The sequence below is a fragment of the Pungitius pungitius genome, chromosome 8, assembly GCF_949316345.1.
Source record: "Pungitius pungitius chromosome 8, fPunPun2.1, whole genome shotgun sequence".
Taxonomy (NCBI): Eukaryota; Metazoa; Chordata; class Actinopteri; order Perciformes; family Gasterosteidae; genus Pungitius; species Pungitius pungitius.
Genome location: NC_084907.1, coordinates 1,064,288 through 1,087,660, shown reverse-complemented (window position 1 = coordinate 1,087,660; position 23,373 = coordinate 1,064,288). Strand labels below are relative to the sequence as shown.

Genomic DNA, 23,373 nt, shown 5'->3' with positions numbered 1-23,373 from the left:
GGGGGGGGGGTTGTATCCGTAGGAAGAATGGACATTAAAAAAAATCCTTCAGTCGGCTCTTTATTCAAGTCTAAATGATGAAGTTCAATGTGGAGCAGGACATTGGACTTGGATTCTTTACGGTTTATATTACTGTGTTTTGTTGCTCCTCTGCTTTCTGTGATCCTGGTTCTAAATTTGAATCATCATCATCTTCTCTCATCTCCAAACGTGCGACATTGGGAGCATTTGAAAGCGCGTTTCTCAGCGGCCCTCAACGCGTCGGGGGGGGGGGGGGGGGGGGGCGATTTAACGCCGCTAACAACGCTAGCTGATGTAGCTTCAGTGTCATGCGCTTCTTTATTTACTTCTCCGACATTGTTTTTTTGCTGCTGCTTTAAATTATATTTATCGGCTCTCATCTTTAAAACAAAAACAGTCTGCTCTGGGTTTTATTCCCCGAATGCAGCCGCTCCTCTTCCACTCCCAGGATTCTCCCCGTTTCATCTCACATGAAGAGCCATGTTTGAGCGGCAGAGAGACATGTGTGCGGTCCATTTATCCGTTGTCTTACCGTCTCTTTCATCTGCTGTATGATGGTGTGTGTGGGTGAACACCCCGAGGGCGGCCTGATGCAAGAGAACACCCTTTCTCCACCGGCCCTGGGGGGGGGGAACAAATGAACTATCAGTCACCCTGTTCTGCTGGACCGGATGATGCCAGAGGGATTTTCAACTTTCCATTGTCGCTGCTTGCTCTTTCATTTAGTTTTGGAGTTTTCCTGCCAGTGAGCCCCACTTACTTCTGTGACTCATAAAATAAATAGCCCGAGGAAAGAATATACTGTAAGGTTACCATAGCAACAACATTAGGCCGTATTTACCTTTGACTGAAAACACTCTTGGAGTTAAGACATGTTTATCATTCCTGTGTTTTCCTTGTGTATCTAGGAAATCACCACAGCTCATCTGCTGATTCCTATCCGTCAATTAAAATGTGAGTGGCTCACGAAACGGGACACAACAGCAACAATCTAATTATAGTGGCAAACAGTCTGGCACGTCGTCACAAAAGGAGAGAAAATGATTTACGTTTCAGCTTTTTTTTTATTTTAAACGAGTTAATTAGAAAGTAATTTAGGATGGTAGGAAAAAATATAAATATATATCTTGACATACATTGAAAAATCAAAATATTTTTCAATCTATATATTTTATTAAATTGGTATGAAATGTAACATTTGAGGATTAATGGAAGAAGGTTTTCACAAAACATCTGCAGCATTTCATCCATGACCATGGAAGAAAAATGTTTTTGCTTTTTTAAATTCTTCACTCCAATAAAATACATTGATTGATTAATGGTGTGCAAATCGAGGTGAGAGAAAGCTTCTTGAAATACACCCGTGTAATAACCACAGAGTCCATGTATTTCATAAGACTTTGTAGTCGAGGGGTTTGAATTCAGCACAAAGCGATGCGCTCAAGGTCATTCACAGCAGCGCTGGCTTCCAGGTAAAGTCACCTGCGCCTCCCTTTGAACGAGAGCCTGCTCGGGTGGGTCGGGTTACCAGAAGGGCTGTGGGACTTTTACCATGTGAAGGAAGCCGCCGCCATTTGGTTTTTCTTCCGAGCGAGGCGGCTCGCTCATTAAACCGACTCCATTAGAGCTGAGGGGTCGTAGGTCGGCGGCTGCGGGTGAACGCTCCACTCGGGCCGAACGGAGCGAGTGACCGATGCACTCAATCGATCACACCGACAGCAACGCACGGCCCCACAATGCCTCACTCTCCACAAGCACCAAGAAAAACCACAGACACCAAGCGGAGAACCGCAGGGGGCTCGACAATCTCCCCCCCCCCCCCCCCCCGGGAGAACTTTGACTCTGCAGGTGGCGCTGAAACGCTTCATGAGCATCAGTGCAGAACAGCCCCGAAACAAAGATACTCAGCTTACCATGACAGAAAACCAACTCTACAACTTGGAAATGTTTAGCATATTAGCTTTAAATACGATGGTTATGAATGACTAAATGTCCCACCTCCCTCCATAATAGATGTGCATACGACAGTGAGTAAACTAACAGGTTTACTAGTCAAATATATATTTCCTTACTTCGAATGGAACTAGTAGGTATAAAAAATAAGACATTATACAATTGTTTTACTTGTGGCAACAAAACAAAAAGCCTGTTGTTCAGCTCTCGAACTTTTGACTCAAATAAAAAGGGTTTTAACAAGATCTCTGGGATCCTCATCGGGATTCAAGGTCACTTCCTGCCGTGTTATCATTGGCGACTCGTGCTGCAAGCCTCCTGTTCGACATCTCCCCGGTGGGGAGTTATTGTGTTGAGTCTGGGAAGCTGAAGTACAACAGCATCACCTTCATGTGCAGTAAATCAGTAGCCAGGTGGGGGTGTGCGGCCCCCGCCCGTCTGCGCCGGGGCTCGGCGAGCAGTTGCGATGTGAGAGGCATCGTGTGCATATTTGTAGCCCACCTAGAAGCTTGAATGAAAGTGGCCATTCTCCTCTCGCTGCAGGCTGAAGGCAGACTGAAGGCAGCGTGTTGCTCAAAATAACCAACATTTGGACCTCTTCACATTTTAGTTGAAGGGTCTGTTCTTGGTTGTGATATACACAAAATCAATAATATTACATTTACCTTCAAGCTATTCTCCATAGCCGTCCTCTAATATTTGATGAAGCTAGAATTCATCATTTTGGGCTTTGTATCAGTGTGAAAACAGTTAGGTGACTATAACACCATTTTCTCCTTGTAAATTACCTGCACTGGACATTGGAGTTTTGACTTCTTCGATTTATTCACATATCGGGTCAACGGTCACAAAAATCATCTTCCGCAACAAAATCTATGAGATCTTTGCCTTTATGTAACTTCCGTGGACACGTCAGAAGTTTTATTTTAGAAGCCGCTGCGCCGTTTCTCTTGTGTTTTGTTTAAAACTGCAGCTCCAACAACATCACGGGAATAAACTTTAATAAATGTGTAAATGAAAATTCTAAGTTGTACGTATCAACTACCGTCACATACTGTGCATGTCCTTTATTTTTCATTTCAGTAATGTTCCTAAAACAAACTTCAGAAGAGTCGGTGGTGGAAACTAAAGTTGGAATCCACAGCTGGAGCTGGCGTTCTGTTAGGATCAGGTTTTACACCAACAGCGCGGTGCTAAATCTGCAGTCTTTGTGGTACAAGGCAGTTAAACGCGTTGGATTCTGCACAGAAGCAACCTGGCTCATTTGTTAAACAGCGATTTGAAAGATCACAGGTTCAAATCCCACCACAGACCAGAGGGACCACCGCTGAGGAAGTGGCGTGATCATTCACAGGAGTGTGCGGGTGTCATTTGGAATCACAGCCCGGTTTATGTGTGGTTTACGTTCTGCCAGCGAGCCGTCACGTCGCCTACTCACTGTTCCTCAGCCGTGCGTGAAAGGAACTACTGATGTCCTGCATTTAATTAAAGATAGAGGATGTATATTATTATTATTATTCAGGGATTGTGTCTTTGCTTTTGTGTGTCAGTTGGGTGACACTAAGTAAGGTGTAACAGACAAGCTCGGTGACATTAAACTAAAACAGAATGACCGGACAAGATGAAACCTTCTGGTTCACTTTTTTAGGGATGATCAATTAAAAGAATTTAACGCAGAACAATAGGAAAAATAGCTGTGATACACATGAATATAAAGAAGAAAACCATGCGGTGTTGTCCAAAGTCTCACGGTGTATATCTGTCTTTTAAATCTCCACAAACCCGTCAACACTCACGTTGAGGAATGCCGACGGAATTGTACCTCGTTAACATGGAGCTTCCCGACATGTTTCCACTGCAGATAAGCTACATTACGCAGGGCCTGCTCCTCGTTTCGGTATGTTCAGTATGTGAGGATCTGGGGATCGACTGTATCTTCCCGGTGTCGCCCCCACGGAGAATGTGTTTACAGACGGTTTATGAGCGGGCAGGAAACGCGTTCTGTGCTTGTCTCTCACCAGGGGTTCAGAGCGGAGCCAGAGGAGGTGTGCTGGATGGGGACCAGAGTCGGGGCCTGATGGCAGGAGCCCGGGACACAGGGAGCTCTGGTCGCGTCCTCTAGAAGCCGCTACAGGCGCTACAGTTCACGCGGAGACACTGAAAAAGGTAGTCTCCAGAAAGAGGAAGAGCAATAAATGACATATTCTGTGTATGGGAATATTCCTCATTTGAAATATTTCAGAGACGTTTTAAAACCTTTTATTGAGCAGAAACTCGTCGTGGTCAAAATTTAATCTCACAAAATCCAATTCAGCCCAAAAATTAGTAAACAAATTCTATAGAAGTTCATGTTTTGTAGGAAATCCTCAAAATCTCCAGGGTAGCTCTAAAAATAAATAATTTAATCCATAATGGTATTTATATGCATATGTTATGAATTGTAAACTGGGGCAGAGAGCCAATAATTGTACGACTGAATCGGAGGAATCAAATCGTAAGGTCAAGTTAACACCACGTTTACGTAAATACTTTTATTTTTGTCAATTCCTTTTGGTACCACAGCGAGAATGGAGACACGTAGGTGTAACTCATAACCCTAAATAAGGCTGTGCTCCATTTAATTGTCCCACTTTTCTCATGCCATTCAGATCTGCAGATAATCCATGACAGCTGGCATATTTACTCCTTGTATGAATATGATGCTTGTCCCTTAAATGTTTCAGGTTGCAATTCTAGCATTTATTTATCCATCATATTCAAGTTCATGGCTGCAACTTGGTAAAAATTCTCTCTAAAAAAAAAAAAAACACTTTCATCCTCATCAGAAATCTTGTTTCCTGTTACTTCCTTTTTCAAAATAGATCTTGCCATTAGGGAGTCGCTATGCTCATTTAGAGTGTTATTCCTTTTCATCATTTCCCTTTTGCTCCACTCCAATAAAATGAATCTCTCGTTTGCCACTGCATGAATGTTTCCTGCTTCCTACTGCAAAGCCACCTTCCCCTGTGTCCCAAAGGCTTCCCGAAATTGAACAGAGACCCATTTGCCTTTCAGTGGTCTTGTGTCTTTACATAAATTATAATTATAAATTATACTGATTGGCTTCCTAAAATTGTTTTGCAGTGATATCTCATGCCCAAATGTCGCCCTGGACACAGGAGGAGCGAGTAAAGAGGAGAGACTGAAGCGAGCAGACACTAACGGGCTATGAGCTTTCTTTTCACTTGTTGTGCCAACAGTTTTATTCCATCAGCACCCACTTTCACCCCCGGAGGCGAACGTAGCATATAATGTGCAGCCTGCTAGCGGAGCGCGTCGCAGGCGTTAACACGCCCGACCATGTGTGCACGGCGTGCAGGAACGCGTCTTGTGTGGAGAGAGCAAAGGGACACTGATGGATATTTCCTTCCTATTGTGTCGTTTACACAAAAAATGTGTAAGATTTACACACAATATCATTTTTTTCAATCAAATATCCTTCACTGCCACCAAAGTGTATATAGTTCTAATTACAGGGATTTACACTATTTTTGTGTCTGTGAACAGTTTGAAGTAGGGCTGTCAAAAGTTAACTAACTAATTGCACATTTACGGAATTCATCAATCTTGATTAATGAATGTTGTCGTTGTTGATGGTTACAATGTTGTTTTTAATGAACGTTTGTTTTTATTTTAAAGATTAAATCTTACAAGAAATGAGTAATCACTTTGGAAAGTGTATATTTTAGACAATTGTTATTTTAAAGAGAAAACGACACACATTTGCTCATCCTGGAGGCAGAGTTCCACTGGGTGGAAGATGTTAAACTAGCAACTCCTAGCAGCTAGCTTAGCCTAGCAGCTAGCTTAGCATATCGGTGCTTTAGGTGGTCCGTTTGTCACTCACCGTCCTTCTGTTTGACACGTGGAGGAATATTCCTCTGCACAGTTCTCCCTGAATGTCGTGCCTGGCTTTCTTCGCTGTCACAGACTGCAGCTAGCAGCCGTTTCGTTTGCGTGGTCAACTTCCGGTTTACTTCCTGTCTAATACCGGAAGTGAACCGAAAGTAATCAAAGGTGCGTACGATAAAAATATTTTGTCATATTTATCACGCATTAATCGCAGAGATTTACGAGTTTATGGTGACAGGCCTACTTTAAAGTTGATATCAAAATGTGAGCTCATCTGTGCAAGTAAACTTTAAAAAAGGAAAAATTAAAAAAAAGTTTAAAAAAAACAAAAACTTGTGTTTTTTTCATACCACTCCTTATAATAAGGGAATGTTATTTATTGCGTGTGACACAACGTTTTAGCAACTCAATAAGTCAATACTGTCCAAATATAGAATAAACTACACCTTATAAACATCCATGGGGAAATTTTGCCAGGCAATATTGCTGCATACAGCTGCAATTACCTAAAATAATACATTGTCAACAAGACAGTATGTATATCTGTCTGTCTGCGAAGCGGAAGCGGACCAAGAAATCTCTGTAACTGTCACCATGTTGTGCCTCGGAAACTGCATGTAGAATGGGGAGCAGCCACGCTTTGGATCAAAGACAGCTTTAATCTGCTGTTTAACTACTTATTTTCTTGAAAGTACTCTGTGATGAACACATGCACTGTGCGTGATGGAGGGCTGTTCTGTGCTTGCCCTCAGGTCGTGTGCCCATGAGGTCGTCCATGCTGGTCCTGATCCTCCTCTTCAGTGCCGTTGCCGCACAGCAGCGACCGGGTCCAGGGCACAACCCGGACTCCAAATCCGTCCCCGCGGTGGACCCCGAACTCTTCACCAGGCGCCGCCACCTCTCTCCACGGGTGCTCTTCAGTGCTCGGCCGCCTGACGCCGAGCCGGCCGTGTCGCAGGGCGGCGGCGGCGGCGGCGGCGGCGACAGGAAACGACGGCGAGCCAGGCAGCCCCAGCACCGTGGAGTCTACTCGGTGTGCGAGAGCATTAGCGTCTGGGTGGGCAACAAGACCAAAGCCACGGACATCTCGGGCCACGAGGTCACGGTGCTGCCGGACGTCAACATCAACAATGTCAACAAGAAGCAGTACTTCTTCGAGACCACGTGCCACAGCGCGCACACGGGCAGCTCCGGCTGTCTGGGCATCGACGCCCGCCACTGGAACTCCTACTGCACCAACTCGCACACGTTCGTGCGCGCGCTGACCTCGTTCAAGAACCTGGTGGCGTGGAGGCTCATACGCATCAACGTGGCCTGCGTGTGCGTGCTGAGCCGCAAGTCGTGGCGGCAGTGAACGCGTTCAATCACACCCACGAGAGCGGGGGAACAAACACGGATATACACACCACCCTCTGCACAGTGTAAATGATTGGTTTATGTCAAAGTATCGGCCCTGCAGCCAGGGGTCAAATAGTATCCGCTGCTGCTGAACATTTATCAAGAGCCTAAAAATGTACACTTGAAGAGGAACTCGGATCTCGCGGGTGAAAAGTCTGCTTTCAGCACGTTGGCATGATGTGGAGTGAGGAGTGTAAAGCGCTCTGTCGCTCCAGGTGAAGCTGATGTGCCATGTTTTAAAGAGAAGAGTGTGGAGTTACGTCTGCGGTCTGCTCCTCGTTTCTGCTGGAGGCCACATCCATGTTGGGTTGTGAGAAGTGCATTGTGGGTAACGTAGTCATGCTGGGTTTGATGACCGAAGAATGCCTGGAATGAAGAGGACAAAGATTTCATTACACTGTTCCGAGGTCCTCTTACTACTAAAGAGCAATTTATATAATTAGAGCATTTTATAATAAAACACAAACCAAGCAGGGCAAGCGACAGTCTGTTGGACACAATGCTGATTTCTTCCTTCATCTTCAACTTCCAAACATTCCCTTTGGTGGTTTGACGAATCGAGGGCCAGATTCATCTGAACTGCAGCGTAGCGTATAATGATGAAGTTACCTCATGAGATGAAAGCTGCATGCTCCCAGGTTGTAATTAACATTTTAGTGCAAAGGAAATATGTTTGAAATGCCATTAGAACTAGCGTGGGTTTTAATCATTTACAGTCCAGTTCCACACGACCTTTAACCTCCTTTCAAACCAGGAGATTTAACTCAGATCTTCACATACGGTGACATCTAGTGGCGACATACACACCGACTGACGCGACACACACTTTGGAAATACATTTTGACCCAGGTAGATATAAGTCAACCTTTGTTAAACTGTTGTTTCTTGTTATTTATTAAACCTCTACATACATGCACTGTGTGTGTTTTTTTTAAGTTTATTGTTCCTAAGAGACCAAGGATTGAGTTAAACCCTCAACAAAAGTCAGACTAGAGAAGTATCCCAATTTTAGCTGCCTACCTGCCAACTGTACATTCTTTTTTTATAGCCAAACATGTTTGGTTCACTTCTGACTTGTTTGCTTCAAACTCAAATCTCCAAAGCACTGCTTCAAAATAAAATACCACACTGCCCTCCAGAGGCCAGAGGAGGGAAACACGGCTTCCTCAAATGATACTTCATGACATTGGATCAATAGTTTGAAGATCACATGCTAACATAATATATAAGATAATTGTATTATTTCGAAGCAAATTATAGGGTATTATTCTCAGGACAAAACTTTAAATGTTACAACTCTTTAGTATAAGAAGCAAGCATAGTGCATTATATAACATTTCTTATAATTTCTATCTTTACTTTGAATAGAAATAAAAAGTAACATAAACCTTTTAATAATGATTTTGCCCACTACATAGAGACAGCAATATGAGTGAATATTCTTATTCTATAGTACATCAACGTGTCTGTCTAGGTTTTATGGACATTTAAGGCCTCGTTCATTTTACATTTTCAGATGTTGAAACACTTACAGGCCCAGTATTTCTTAATAGTTTATGACAATTATTTTAAAGCTGTTGAATTATTCACAATCACCTGCTTAGCTTTGCATGTCCATATGAAGGTATAATAGACATGTTTGACTGTCTGGGCTCCTCTGATATTTACTGGATCATAAGCATGACAGTTCCCCCCCAAAGGAGATCAGGTTACGTTATTTACAGATTTACATATCAGGTGCAGCAGAGGCGGGTGAGGCGGGTTAAAGTGATTATGACTCCATTATACTCAGAGGATATGGTTTCAGTTTGGGTGTCCTCCCCCCTGTGAGGATTGGATAAGTGATGTTACTGTTGATGTAGTTGACGGATCTTATTCAGGGCCACATGGAGACTATTGACCGTTCCTGTCCATCTCTCCGTCCATCCATCCACGCATCTTCTGACTTCTGCTGCAGTTGTCACCTGATAAATAAAGAGGCGTTGATGCGATGTGTCCCGTGATCTGATCCTCACTGAGAAGAACAGGGGGGTCGCTGTTTCCCTCCCACATCAGAGCAGCGAACAAAGACGCAAACATGAGGACCATCACAGTGGGTGAACCCTGCCCCCCCCCTCCCCCCGCAGAGGACACAGAGGCGCTTCATTTGCGGCCTGCGTTCACGGCAACTGTTTATTAGAGAACTATTTGTGACAGTTGTGTTTGAAAAGCTGTGATTTTACAGGCAGCGTGGCCCGAAATATAAAAACTGTGACGACCAAGTGCCACAAACACTTAAACTGTGAGTGAAACAGGCAGCATTTAGGTCCCTTTCAAAGAAAGAGTCCATTTGAGTTTAAAAAGAAAATGCTTTATTTTAACTGTATTTTAATTGGTCACATGTGACTGATCTCAGATGTCTTACATTTACACAAGTTTCCATATTTCCATAATAAACACAGTGTGGGGGCATGAAGGTCTAAGGAAGGGAAGTCTGGCTGTTTGTAGACTCACGTCCCACACTGATCATATCATATGGTCTTTATTCCCTCTCTACCTACACGTTTCCTTTACTAAAGAAGCTTAATCGGTCACATGATGATGATTTCTGACATGAGGACCAACTGCCCCCATCATCATCATCATCACTGCAGCCACGGAACTGAACCTGTTCCCTGTGTTGCAGGGGGACGTCCCAGAGTCTCTCTCGGGGGGGGTTGGCCCCAGTTCGTCCCCAAACACCGCCTCGGGATGGGCGTGCGCGGGGAGGCGGCGCGCAGCTCCGTGCGCATATGCTCGCGCGTGGATGCCGAGGCTTCAGCATCGCTGCACGCTCCACGTCCAGGACGCAGAAGAGCAGCTCGTGGATCCGGGAGACATCATGGGCAAAGTGCAGGGAGGGATGAAGTGCGTCAAGTACCTGCTTTTTGTTTTCAACTTCATCTTCTGGGTGAGTTCCATTCGCTGACATGGACGCCGCGATCTTGTTGTTTTTTTGGGGGGGGGGAATCGTCGTCGTGTTTTGAAAAGCCATCTTTTATTCTTGCGTTTTGCGATTCTTTTCATATGATCAAGCTTAGTTTGCACGTGAAAAACCTGCTCGCGCTCCTCCTCCTCCGAGTGTTGACGTGAGGTTTTATTTCTCTGTGCAGATGACTATTCATCCGCTCCCTCCTCTCTGCTCTGCGCCCTTACATTACATTGCAAAATGAATCCTTCTCTCTCTCTGTACACACAGCTCATGTATCCTCTCTACTCATCAGACTGCTTTCTGTCTGTTATTAACACAAACCAATAATCTGTTGTGGGAACATGGATGCTGCTTTTGTTTTGGTGTCTGCGCTTGATCCAATCTAAATGGGATAAGGTTACCATGGAAACTGACGCTGCAGCCTCACTTTCTAAGTTCTTTGCTGTAAACTCACCACCTGAGATCTTTGTTGCAACCTGTTCAACTGAAGAGCGACTGGCAGCTTCTTCTTTCCCTGCAGATTTCACCTTTAAACCAATTGGGGGTCTTGACCCCTAAAGTTGTAAACCACTGAAATCCTCTGCGTACAAGTATTGTGTTTAAATGGCTCCCTTGTGTCAAATCAGCGTTAATTTGCAACAGGTTCAAATAAATTCAGTAAAATAGATAAAACTTATCCTTTTCTCAACAATCCTTTGGGGACTAAAACGTGTGAACGCAGAGAAAAATGCACATTTTAAGTCCTCAAAATGCTTTTGTTGGAGGAAGGGTCCAAAATCCAGAGCAGTAACATAATATTCCATAAAACATGAGAGCAGCATCTCACAAAGTAGGTCATGTTTTGCATTTTTAATATTAAAAAAATGCATTGAGCGATTCCGTGATTCCTACAGTGTTTGTGGGTCTATTTATCAAACAATCGACTGCGTGCTGCTACAGACTCTCTGCCGTGGTCGGAGGGGGATGCTGGTGTTTTACTGCCAAACGATACAGTACATTTGGATGCAAACGGCCGCATTGACTCATCTGTACTCGCTGAGACTGTCGCTTGTGCCCCCCCCCTTTCCCTCCCCCCGAGGGGGGACAGCGGCCTCTTTGTCCACGAGTCCGGGGACGGTCGGAGCCAAGAGGGGCGAACAGCACATTTTGTCATTTTGGGCTGCAGAGCCAAACAAGCGGCCCGATGCCAGTGTGAGTTACATCACCCCGACACCGTGAGGCTGGCACGGCCTGGGGCTGAAATGCACCATGGGAGACGGAGCGTAGGAAACGAGCTGCTGTCCCCCGGCCTCGTGTTTTCCTCAAGGTGCGAAACACAGAGATCAGCGATATCGTTTAGATCCGTTATCAGATATCACATCACGTGGGAGACGTCTGAGAACATGCTTCATAATGGGTTCATTTATGCTAAATCTGTTAGCCACCACTAAGCTACTAACCCGTTCTGATTCATTCCATGAAACTCATTTAGTAAGAAGGGTCAACACAGTCTGGAGTAAACAGATCCTGCTATTTGTTGTACGCAGCAGGTCAGAAGGATTCCCTTTCACATGGTTACAATGGATTGGTTCATTTCATTCCCGATGATTCCGTCTCCTTCCGCTCAGACGGCGCATCAACGTCCACCAGAAGGGTGACGCGTCAGCGTCACCCGTCAGCAGTTTGTGGGGAAAGGACAGAAGAAAAAAGAGGGACTTTGGGCTTTAGGAGGCACTTTGTGGACGAGACAAAGACGAGAGCCTCACCAGCGGAATGTTAAACATCAGAGGAGCCAAAGAAAAAGCAAAGTGATGGGCATCAGTGGAGGGATTCACCGCTGAGAGATCCTAAAAATGACAGAAAATACATCCTTGTGTGTCCTTCCTCAGCTTTCGGGCCTGTTGGTGCTGGCTGTGGGACTTTGGCTCGGATTTGACCCGGAAACAGCAGAGCTGCTGACGGGTGACGGAGCCCCCAACACCTTCTTCATAGGTACGTCCTCCACTCACACGCGTCGACCCTAACGTGCCGCTGATGAATCTCCTCCCAAAGCCGGCAGGTAGAGCTTGACCCCATGATGTAAGAAGTACCACGTTTTCACGGCTCACAGCTCATTTCCCGAGGGCGACTCCCTCTGAAGGAGCAGGCGTTGGTGGTCACCACTTCCCTCCACTTACGGAGCGTTTTCAATCATCATTAACATCCCCCCCCCCCCCCACCTGCTGGTTTCTTAGTTTTGTAAATGCACCACCTCGCTCTGAAGGGCCACTCACGGCACAAATGGCGTCCGAGGGGGGGGAAGCGAAAGAGGATACGCCAAACGACCATCGACAAAGCGCCATTAGTGGACGCGCCGTGTTTTATGGGTTTTGGAGAGGATTGCAAATATTGACCCCGACTTTCCTCTCAGTGGAGTTCTACAAAACGATCAATCAGGGATGCGGAGACAGATGAGCCGGAGCCTCCAGCTGATTAACGAGCTGCTCGACTCCGGGCCCAAAGACCTTTGAGTCCGTAGCACTTTGTGCGCAGGATGCTTTTGGTTATTGATAATCAATGACAATAAAAAACACAGTAAAGGTGACTAAAACACACGTTGCAGGGTGCAGTGGGTACAATAGGCCCCGTCTCCCTCTCTCTCTCCCTCTCTCTCTCTCCCTGCGTAGGAGCAGAGGATTAGAATGAAGCCTATTCTTGTTACTCCAGTTGAGACCATGACCTAAAGTGGTGACTTCACTTCATCGGCATTGATGGAGCCGGCTGCCTCCCTCCGGACGTGAGGAGCGAGCCGGGGGGGGGGGGGGGCAGCTGACTCCTTTAGTGGTGTGTAGTCGCGATACTTTAACAGAGCAGCCTGTCTTTGGGGTAGAGATTAAAAGACGAGGCGTTCACCAAGTGGGTCGACTACGGCACACCGCTGTTCTCCCGGGTTTTCACCTGTCGATGCAAATAACTGAAGCCCAGATAGTTCTCTACAGTTTGATACGCAAATGTCCCACAGCTCGCTCTGCTGGTCTCACATATCTCTGGTGTGTGCCTTTACTGTGCAGCGCGTCACTGTACTTCATTGTACTCCCTTACAAATAGTGTACAGTTCACTCCTGATGCAGCTGCATTTATATATTTGCAGTATTACAAACTTTGTTTGTGGTGGAAATCGTAGAACAACATGTCGTCTCCCATGTAACACACACAAGATATTTAACAATGCATTCCATTTTATTTAAATTAAAGTCATGTATCCACTAAGAGATTACAGATCAAATTTGGGCACAGCTCCATTGTCTTTTTTTCCAATAAAAATGATACACAGCAATTCCAAAATATCAAGCTATTTAGGGACAATACCTCATTTGAATATCCCAGAATGCAACGCTGTAGTAAAAACAACGTTGCCAATAGACATGGGCTTTGTAAGTATGAGAAGAACATCTCACTTTTCAAGGCGTGGTCTATTTTTAGCTTTGTTCAGACTCACTGTGATTCTCTCATATCATCGCGTGGTGTCTCGAGGTTGGAGTAGGTTACCATGGTTACGTCGCTCCAAAACGCCAAAGAGGCTCTCAGGGTGTGGCGCGATGCTAACGCACAGCGACGTAGTACCGTTGGTTCAACTAGAGGTAGGCTGAACAGTACACACAGCACCACACGGTACTGGATACTTCCTGCACAGCGTCAGTGAATCGACGCGTCCTGACGTCGCAGAGCGCAGCCGTGGCAACGAAACAAATACGCTCACCTCCAGCCAAGAGACGGGACGCAGTGATACCACAACAAGTCAAGTGGAAGCATTCCCTACGGGGAGACGTAACTTTCCACTCCGTCACCTCTGTTGCCGCGCGCATCCAACGTGCCTCTTTGTGCATTTACACAGTGAGAGAGAAACCTAAAGAGACAGTGAGCGACGCGCTACGAGGGGGACGAGGGGGACGAGGAGGACGAGGAGGACGAGCTCGGCTGGACGGCATCAGTCTCCCTGAGAGGACGTCTAAAGACAGCAGTGTGTGGAAGCCGTCTTGGCACCATTGTCTCTGCCCTTGCTCACGCTCTGCAGCCACCGGCCTCATCTTTACCTCCCTCTTTGTTTAGCAGCAGAAAAACAACAGCTTGCTACCCCCCCCCCCCCTCCCCTCCCCATGTGGATTAATTAAATTGCTGCAGTGGTTGCCGTCTATGTCACCAACTAGACCCTTAGCGCGGACCTCGGGGACGGACTCGGTGTAGAGTTACGGCGTGAAGGGCTCCGTAGTGAGGGCTGGGAGCCGGGGAGGAGCAGGCAGGGGGGGAAGGGGGGGGGGGTGACGACATCCCGGCGGATGGTCAGGGGACGTAGTCAATCTGCAGCAATCACATCTCCAAAAATTAGATTTGGCTTTCTACCAGACTGATGGCACGAAGCTGCAAAGTCTAATAAAAGAGTCACAACAGCTCCATCCGTTTTCATTCAAATTTAAATGCTGATGAAGTCCGCCCCCCCCTCAGAGAAAGAGAGAAGAAGGACTTCCAGCTGAACAGAACCCGCCGTATTGTTTTGCTGCACATGATCAAACAGATTATTTATATTCCCGGGCTTCAGTTAGCAGACAGACGCTCGTCCATCTGTGGCTGCAGGGCTCAGGCCCGGACAGAATGTCTCTTAAAGAAGACGCACATCGACAAAGGCCGGGAGACAATTGTCTCACAATCAGCACAGGATTCAACCAACCGCTTTCTGCAGCTTCTTCAAATCAACCTTATTCGGAAACGATGACAAAGACACCGACACACACTTTAACCACTGATCTGAATGAACTATTTTAAGCAACCAAACATGAAAAAGCGCAGTTTGTTGCGTCTTTCATCTCGACTCAAAGCCTTACAGCTCTCAAGTGGCTGAATTTAAGGTGTGGGCTGATAATCTGACTGAATTTTAGAAGTTTCCTCCCACACTGTCGGGCTGGTGGGCAAAAGCAACAACAACAGCTCTTCTATAGAAATGGTGCAAAGTATCGGGCAAGAAACCCGTTGCAGCACACTGCCATCCTCAGTTCAAACTGCGAACTGCATTCATGTGTCCTTCAGTCTACGAGCCGATTTATTCCTCTATCCTCATCCTCAGGATGGGTGGATTGTTTCCAGGATTTATTCCCACTGAGTAGCAATATCCTTAATATCCTTGTTTTGATGATTTTATTGGTTTCATATGAAGCACTTTGAATTACAAGGTGCGATGCAACCAGAGCTTTCCGGCCTTGCCTCAAACGATGTCCCTTCTCCCTCCTCACTCAGCTGTGTACATCCTCCTCGGTGCAGGCGGGTTGATGATGATCGTCGGGTTCTTTGGTTGCTTTGGAGCTGTTCGTGAGTCTCAGTGCCTTCTGGCATCGGTGAGTTGACCTGCTGCCTCTCGTGGTTTTATCAGCAGTGTTTTAAACATATAGTGTGAAGTGATGCTTTGTTTCTACGGGCCTATTACTTTCATTTAACGGAATGCTGGAATGTGCTTTTTTCAAATGTGTTAACAAAAGTAAGTTGAAATTTCCTAGTAACTACGGTGACTTTTGGAAAACTCTATGTGCAATCCAGTGTATTTATTAATTAAGAATATTTTATTCAGTTCACAGCAGGCGAAAACAGATGAACTTTCAGTCTTATTAGTTAATTAGAAGGAACTGACTTGAGTGTCAAATAAAGTGTTTCAAACTGGTTCTTTTATTCTGCAGTTCTTTGCTTGCCTTATAATCATCTTTGGAGCAGAGGTTGCAGCCGGAGTCTTTGGATTCGTAAACAAGGAACAGGTTAGAAAAAACACTGATGTTATTTTTTATTTCTAAATTTACAACAAAAAAAACATTAATAACAATACAAATACCTGTTTATGTTGTTGTCACATCTCAATAACAGATTATTGAGGAGGTCCAAAAGTTTTACAGCAGCTCCGTCGCTGACGTCACCAATGTGAACGGCACCGCCATCGCCTCCATTTACCACAGAACCGTGAGTGAAGCCGGTGCTCCTCCACGGGGTGGGGGCCGGGTGGGGGGGGGGGGGCACGTTAATAACCTCCTTCTGCTCTCCACCTCTCCAGCTGAACTGCTGCGGAGGCTCCACGTCGGACACCACCGAGGCGCTGTGCGGGCAGCCGGAGGAGAACATCCGGGTAACTCAGACAAAGAGGCGTCGCGCCCTCACATAGAAATGCAGCGATGGTCGCGCCCGCTGTGACGCGTCGTACCACGTGGTGGCGGCAGAGCGCGCGGTCCCGCTCACATTTAGCGTTAAAGGACTGTGACAATGTGAACGCGCTGTTGTTGTTGTTGTTGTTTTCAGGACTGCCTCACCGCCATAACGGAGTTCTTTGATGAGAAGCTGCATATTATTGGATTCACTGGGATCGGCATCGCGGGAGTCATGGTGAGAAGTTACAAAATGACAAATACTTATAATCTACATTTAAACTACTGTTTAACTAACTAACGGTGCCGGTTATTCATCTGATTTCAGATCATAGGGATGATCTTCAGTATGGTTCTGTGCTGTGCCATCAGGAACAACAGGGAGGTTATTTAAATAGTGAGCTGCCCCCCCCCCCTTCACTGACCACCTCCCCGTCTGAAGGGAAAAGCCAGTCAACTCAATGCCAACAGAGAGGGCCACGCCCCACAGGTTTGGAATCGTTATCGTCACACCTTCTCAGCTCCAGCAGCACTGGAAGTGACCATCTCCTCGCTGCTGGGTTTTGTCACAGAGTGGTTCGCTGTGAGCCACTAGTCGCTACACAAAGCCTTCTTTGACACGTGAATGTGCTGTAAATATGGGCCACTAGTTATGACGTCATGCAGTTAACTTTGTTCATTGTGACCTTTCCAGTCGACGTTTTGTAATCAATGCTTTGTGTGCTTAAAGGTTTTTAAGGACTATAGCAGACGTTTGCCGAGTAGATTTCCATCGTGTGCCTATTTAGTCAAACAGGAAACCAGCCTCCAGCTGGTACATGTACATACTGTCAAGTATTTCTACTCTAAAGCACAATAGAGGAAGTGTAGATGTGATGTAAACCTTAACTGTTAGGGAAGGTCTGATGATAAACTGATCCGAATCTCCAAATTTATGTAAAAGGTCACAAATGACACTTCTGTACACCTGTGTGAACTAGTTTGCATTTTCTGTGAAATCTTTTCTGGATGTAAATTTTGTTGGTGTGCCAATAAGATGTGGATTATAGCATAACAGTTTCTGCCACGATGTTAACAGTAATAAAACTAAATCTTGGGTGCTTTTATTGATGCGTTTGAACTCTAAATTTGGTACATTTCCTTAGCTGTCATTAGCTGAAAGTCAACGTTAACCAAAGTGTTTGCAGCAAGCCTTCAAATACGGGTTTAAAAAAAAACAAAAAAAAACCGGTGGCATGAAGTTGCAGGGACACGTCACGTTTAAAGCGCTTGGTCCCCGGGCTGAACAGAGCTAAAGCAGCCATTTTGCTCGCTTTATTCAAACGGTTCAGGCCCCATCGCCTACATTAGTGACCCTTTAAGTGTGCAGTCAAATAAATCCATAACAGAAGAACAATTCAAGGTTTATTTTATTTGTGTATAATGTACATATTATATACACACACACACGATTTTTACAAAAATCACAAAATATTGTAACAGTCATGGCTCAATGCTCAGTTGTTGTAATGCTTTTTTTGACCAAGGCCTTTTGCTAAGAGAAATGTCTGCTCCGTTAAGGCGTAAACCAAAATACATTTTAGGTTCAGTTATGCATGTTATTGTAAATGTTACGTGGACAAACATACATGGACAAACGTACATATAATGTGCATGACTGCATCTCAAGTTTTTCACAGGTACTAAAAGCTGCAGCTCACTACGGAGCCACCGAAGGGCGAATATCAAGTATACCAGTCGGCCCCATGTCAGGAGGAAGGTTCATGATCAGCGACATTAGACATGTTCACTGATGTTTTGACTGAAAATGTATTTTTAAAAAAACAAACAAAAAGAACCAGCTATCAATTGTGTAAATTTGGCCCCACGCGTCACGCTTTGTTCCTACGTGAAGGCTTCGTACGAGGCCGCCATGGAAAAGGAACGAAATAACGAGCACACTAAACACGTGATAACATGGAAAGCACAAACATGTAGATGGAGTGAGCGCCCCTCCCTCACAGAGGGAAAACGGGACTGTTTGGGGGACAAAGAAAGAATAACGGAGCCCCCGACCCCCACAGCCCAGAAAGGCCAACGGCTTCAAGTGCAAACGTCGGCCACGGCCCGGCTGAAGAAGTCTTCAAAGTGTTTGAGTGCAACACAGCGGTCAGGAGCGCAGGTCAGAGGTCGTTGCTGTAAACTGATGGTGGTGTAGCTGCCCGTCGGTCACCATCTACGCCCAGAAGGTCCCCCCCCCCCCTCATGGGGAGAGGCGGTTCAGTGGCGTGTTGTCCAGGAGGAACTCGCCGACTCCGGCCGAGTACATCACCTGAGCGATGCCGAACAGCGGCGCGATGACCAGCGCACGACAGCCGGCGCCTTTCAGGAAGGCCGAGGGTCCCTCCTTCCGCAGAATCTTACTGTGGAGACCCAGAGGGAGCAGGTCATGGTCACGTCTCGCACGCAACATACAAAAAGTGACCCAAATAGAAACGTAGTCATGAACGGGCGAGTGGCTCGTCTTACCTCACACAGTCCACCACGCCGTTGTAGGTCTCCTCACTGGAGCCTTTGTTCAGTGACTGCAGCCTCGTCTTAACCACTGGAAAGAAAAAATACGATTATTTTACTCCTGCCCTTCATGGGTTTGTTATCGTAATATGTTCCTCTGAAAGTCTGATTTTTAAGCAAAGGGCCATAACTCTAATATCTATTCTAAGCTTTGCCATCAACACTAAACTATTAACCAGCAGCATTCACCCTGAACATCACTTCGCACGGTAATGTTCTCGCTTTTGACTAAAAGTTCGGTCTCAACTAAAGAAGGGAAAACGTTGCTCACCATCACAGGGGTTAACGGCCACGGCGGCGGTAGAACCTGCTGCACAGCCCGAGAAGAAAGCCCAGTAGAAGGGGACCGCCCCCTCGGGACCGGCTCTGCCCAGGCGGTTCAGGTTGGCAAACAGCGGGAAGTAGACGATAGAAAATGGGACGTCCCTGAAAAAAATCATTAAAAAAAACTGTTTTAGATTGCAAAGAAACCTGAGAGCGAAGTAACCGGTCTGACAAGTGAACGGATCCTTTTGGGGGAGGGGAGCCGTAGTTTTACCTCATCAGCGTCGCCCCCAGGCCTCTGTAGAGCCCCCGGATGCCCTGCGTCTGGAGCAGTTCTTTTGCGATCTGCGTGGCGGAAACGGGTCGAGGAGCCGAGGCCACGGAGTTGAAGGAGCGCGTCAGCACGGCGTTGGTGGCCACGAGCTTGGTGGGGGACATCATGACCGGTTTCTGCTGCTGGGCCGCTTTGAGGGGAATAATAAAAAGACACAACGTCAACACACTGTGACCGGCGCGCGCACAGACTGACGATCCTGGATGTTTAGAGAGCGCATTTCTCACCGAGTCGGCCCGCATCCTGCAGCTGTATCTTTAGCATCTCCATCGGGGTGGTGACGACAACCTGACACATGCCGGCACCACACCCCGCCAGCATCTCTCTGAACACCGTCAGCCCCGCCCTGTCAGGGAGAAGAGGAACGCAAAGTAAGTAGGGCGCTTCACCTCCCTCCAACGGCGAGGATTCCCTCGAGAGGACTGCACTTACCCGTCCTGGGAGAGGTGGTGCCTGAAGAGGTCATTAGCAGCCAGCTTGATGGCCTTCTCGGGGGTGACCAGGGCCAAATTTACGGCAGCACCTGAAGAAAGACAAACCAGCAGTTAGCATTCGGGTCACAGACGAGTTCTCATTTGACACATGAACATTAACGTTACAAGTCAACTAGTCCATCGTGTAACTTATCTACACAGAGAAGACAAAACGCTCAACTTAAAAAGAAGCTTCAGACATGATGATGGAGGGGGATTATGTGAAAGGAAGTGACAATAAAAACAAGAGTTTCAAGAGAGGAAATGAGGATGGTGAAGAACCAGAGGAAGCTGCAGAGTATGAAGTACAGCAGATAAGAGGGGGTCAGTGTCAACAATGAAGAGATGTTAAGTGAAAGGACAGGAAAAACAAAAAGAGGCTGAGTGCCAAGTGGACAGTGAAGTAGTTATTAACAAGAAGTCACATTACACAACGAACAGATGGCAGAACAAAAACAAGTGCCTACAGTTTCAAATAGAGCAATATTGTAAGAACCATTAAATGATTTGCCTCCAGCGTGGCTGCGCCTTATCGGCTAGCCTTCAATATCCCAGGGGGACCCAAGTCTGTAATATGAAAAACACAGATGCAAACAAACAGCTTTCCTCACACAAGCAGAGACCCAGAACAACAAGGTCTCCAGTTTCCTCATTTATGTCCACAAGATTTCTTAATCTTTGACATTATAAAATCAATAACCTGATATTTACATTTATTTTACTACATAGTGCATGAATGCTATTAAAAGACAATTTATCAAAAGCAGAAAAAAAATAGTTTCTGGCCACTCTAACTCTGAAATCAAGCAGCTCATGCAATCAAAGTACACTGCAGCTGAATAAACCAATCAATGTTCAACCTCAGCGCAGGAAGATCTTACTCTTTCCTAATTTAGTCCTGGCCTACATGTTCAAGCCTACTGGTTAATATTCAGGTGAGGGCAACTCTTACCTCTGTACATGCCAAAGTACCCGTCGGATCGCACGGTTTTGACAAGGCAGTCCACCCTACAAAACAAAGAGGAAAACATTATCCATCCGACCCGAACGAGGAAACAGTCACCTGCACGTTTCATTGTGCCAACCAACCACTGGGTCATTGCGATGCCAGTGCTTTCAAATCTAAAATTAAAAATTAATTATATCACTTACATGCTCTTGTAGACCTGCTGACCTTGTCTCTGATTCTGCAATCTGGTCTTTGCCAAGTCAATGGGGAAGACACAAGTAACGCCAACAATGCCAGCGATACCGCCATTAATGAGCTTTGCTGGGAGGCTAAAAGAGATAAACAAAAAAAATGTCAGCACAATTAATTAATTTATAACTGAAAAATAAGACCTAAAAAAAACAAAAAACGCTGGAATAAACAAATCCATGAAAGTTTCTGAATGGGATGATTTGACACTTAATGGAACATGATTGATTAGAAAAAAACATGACTGACCTGATCTGCTTCTGAGACATGATGAGTTTGAGGAGTTTGATGAGAAACAGTAGTCGTGTAGATCCGAGTGTTCTTCAGTCAAATCAATGGATGGATTCCTAGAAACAGAAAAGGGGAGCAGTTCATTCAAAGAACTCTGCAGCTTCCAGGAATAGTCTGACAGCAGCAGAGGCTTTTGGATTAAAGCAACTCAGAAGAGACACGACGCGAGGGGGAGGGGGGGGCGGGGCTTAGCGCGCATACCGGAACACCATATACGGGCATTGTCAACTTCCATTAACGTGCAAGCTGAGGCATGAATAAGACTCCCGTCGGTCTGAGGACTGAATATTACCCACAAATACCTCCGCGAAGGCGATGCGGCGGTGAAGAACGGCCTTCATCTTCAAACATTCACGTATAATCGAGTTTGAAATAAAATAAGTCATTCATTAATTATAATAAATGGAATATTACGAGGTGAAGCATTAACATGTACATTTACAGCTTTTTCTTACAACTTGAAAAGGGAAAAGCAAAGAGCCGTTGGTTTTTAATTTCCGTCAAGTTAGTTACCGTTAAGGTTACCGTCAAGTTAGTTACCGTTAAGGTTACCGTCAAGTTAGTTACCGTTAAGGTTACCGTCAAGTTAGTTACCGTTAGTAGCAGAAATACCAGTTCAGACCAAGTGGGCTTACCTCGAACAACTAGATGACATTTAAAAGCATGTTAAATGTAGAACACGAACATTACTCACCAGGAGATTGTGTTGCAGTTCTTCTCTGAGATGTTTCACGCCGCTATGTCTGCTTCCGTGTGAGCAGCGCTGTTTCTCTGCTGATATATAGTCGCGAGAGGAGAGAGTGGAAATTTCCACTCAGTTTTTTGAGACGGGGGGGCGGAAGTAAAGCGCTCCTCCGAGAGCCAGCCCACACACTCGAAGCTGATTGGCTCTTTTGAAGGCTCTCTTGTTTCATTGGAAGGCCGATCAGTCAGTCTAGCTACCCACCAATCAGACAAAGATCAGCAACAAAGAGAGGAAGGAAAGGACACTGAAAGAAACCATTGTTCGTCGAACACTATAGGTAGAATAAAATCATATATTTAAAGATATTTAAAGGACATTTTAAAATCTATTTTTATTAGGGATTATCCGTAAAGTGAGTGGAGGGATTAAGGCACAGTCTTCTTGGATTTTGAGTTTAGGTCCCATTTTAAATCCAGGCTTAAGATCATTATGGTATTAAGAACATTCTGGTAAAGTTGAAAGATGACATCATCTTACTCAATCCTAGCGAAGAGTGGAAAGTTCTGGTGCATTTAATTGTATTTCGCTTTGGATAAAAAGGTCATCTAAAGGGTATGGAATGTAATGTAAATTCTGGGTTTTCTACTTAAATGTAAGCATTTGGGGCAAATTCCTTGATTCCATTCTTGGGTGGGGTAGGAGAACACATAACACATAACACACAGAATCTGGCACACATTGACTGACAGCTACAACAAGGTAGGACAAGGCTGAACACATGCCTCTTCTAAAACACGAACTGGGAGCATATCGAGCCGCCTGGGAACCAGACAAAAGAAAGGAGGTTTTGATGAAGATGAGCAGCACCTTCTTCACCTTCTCTAAAATCAGAAACCAAAGGCCGTGGATTAAATGACTAAAAGAGCTACTTCCAATGTTTGATGAAGAGTTTATATGTGAGAACTAATACTTGGGTTTATGGGATGTAAAATGGTTTTTTAAATGACAAAGTCAACATGGTTTTAGTTGGGATAGAAACAGGTTTTTCTTGTTTTAAAGGGAGACTCGTTGCAACACATTCAGGCACCTGCACTTATCTTCCCTTGAAGTTGTGTAACAGTGGGTGTAACCTCAGTACAAAGAATATTATGATAGTTTTTCTTTAGGCAGCATTTCTATACTCTTATACTGTACATAACTTCTAGGTCTTTCTATTCAATTCACTGAA

The 23,373-nt window shown here is 45.5% G+C and overlaps 3 protein-coding genes and 1 long non-coding RNA gene across 7 annotated transcripts; 2 read left to right on the top strand and 2 right to left on the bottom strand.

The window, feature by feature from the left end:
• Positions 1-559: 559 nt before the first annotated feature.
• Positions 560-5,965, bottom strand: LOC119230027 (uncharacterized). Its single transcript, XR_005121670.2, has 3 exons — positions 5,861-5,965; positions 3,993-4,145; positions 560-641 (listed from the first exon to the last, which is right to left on the bottom strand). It is a non-coding gene; the product is annotated as an uncharacterized LOC119230027 (long non-coding RNA).
• ngfb (nerve growth factor b (beta polypeptide)) lies at positions 4,010-7,245 on the top strand. The gene is made up of 2 exons (XM_037490955.2): positions 4,010-4,140; positions 6,618-7,245. The coding sequence occupies exon 2, from the start codon at positions 6,629-6,631 to the stop codon at positions 7,217-7,219; it is 591 nt and encodes a 196-aa protein (XP_037346852.2). The 5' UTR covers positions 4,010-4,140; positions 6,618-6,628; the 3' UTR covers positions 7,220-7,245.
• Positions 7,246-10,006: 2,761 nt separating this feature from the next.
• tspan2a (tetraspanin 2a) lies at positions 10,007-17,453 on the top strand. The gene is made up of 8 exons (XM_037490392.2): positions 10,007-10,192; positions 12,082-12,184; positions 15,461-15,558; positions 15,895-15,969; positions 16,076-16,168; positions 16,260-16,331; positions 16,502-16,585; positions 16,676-17,453. Exons 1-8 carry the CDS (start codon positions 10,049-10,051, stop codon positions 16,739-16,741), a joined length of 735 nt encoding a protein of 244 aa, XP_037346289.2. The 5' UTR covers positions 10,007-10,048; the 3' UTR covers positions 16,742-17,453.
• Positions 17,454-17,738: 285 nt separating this feature from the next.
• On the bottom strand, positions 17,739-22,284 carry slc25a55a (solute carrier family 25 member 55a). 4 transcript variants are annotated; one of them, XM_037490390.2, is made up of 10 exons: positions 22,155-22,284; positions 21,419-21,516; positions 21,124-21,249; positions 20,924-20,979; positions 19,931-20,021; positions 19,726-19,844; positions 19,439-19,628; positions 19,172-19,326; positions 18,856-18,931; positions 17,739-18,749 (listed from the first exon to the last, which is right to left on the bottom strand). In XM_037490390.2, the coding sequence occupies exons 2-10, from the start codon at positions 21,436-21,438 to the stop codon at positions 18,590-18,592; spliced, it is 993 nt and encodes a 330-aa protein (XP_037346287.2). In that variant the 5' UTR covers positions 21,439-21,516; positions 22,155-22,284; the 3' UTR covers positions 17,739-18,589. The 4 variants fall into 4 exon arrangements, with proteins under 4 accessions (XP_037346287.2, XP_062420142.1, XP_062420139.1 ...); XM_062564158.1 differs by lacking the exons at positions 21,419-21,516; positions 22,155-22,284 and adding an exon at positions 20,468-20,538 and having other exon boundaries at positions 21,124-21,209; XM_062564155.1 differs by lacking the exons at positions 21,419-21,516; positions 22,155-22,284 and having other exon boundaries at positions 19,931-20,538; positions 21,124-21,209.
• Positions 22,285-23,373: the final 1,089 nt, after the last annotated feature.

Coding starts and splice junctions, on each gene's coding strand:
- tspan2a (XM_037490392.2), top strand. CDS start 10,049: ATGCCGAGGCTTCAGCATCGCTGCACGCTCCACGTCCAGGACGCAGAA. Junction 12,185..15,460: donor CCCCAACACCTTCTTCATAG/GTACGTCCTCCA, acceptor CTCCTCACTCAG/CTGTGTACATCCTCCTCGGT. Junction 16,586..16,675: donor TCGGCATCGCGGGAGTCATG/GTGAGAAGTTAC, acceptor ATCTGATTTCAG/ATCATAGGGATGATCTTCAG.
- slc25a55a (XM_037490390.2), bottom strand. CDS start 21,438: ATGTCTCAGAAGCAGATCAG. Junction 21,250..21,418: donor ATGTCTCAGAAGCAGATCAG/GTCAGTCATGTT, acceptor TATCTCTTTTAG/CCTCCCAGCAAAGCTCATTA. Junction 20,980..21,123: donor CAGCAGGTCTACAAGAGCAT/GTAAGTGATATA, acceptor TTTGTTTTGTAG/GGTGGACTGCCTTGTCAAAA.
- ngfb (XM_037490955.2), top strand. CDS start 6,629: ATGAGGTCGTCCATGCTGGTCCTGATCCTCCTCTTCAGTGCCGTTGCC.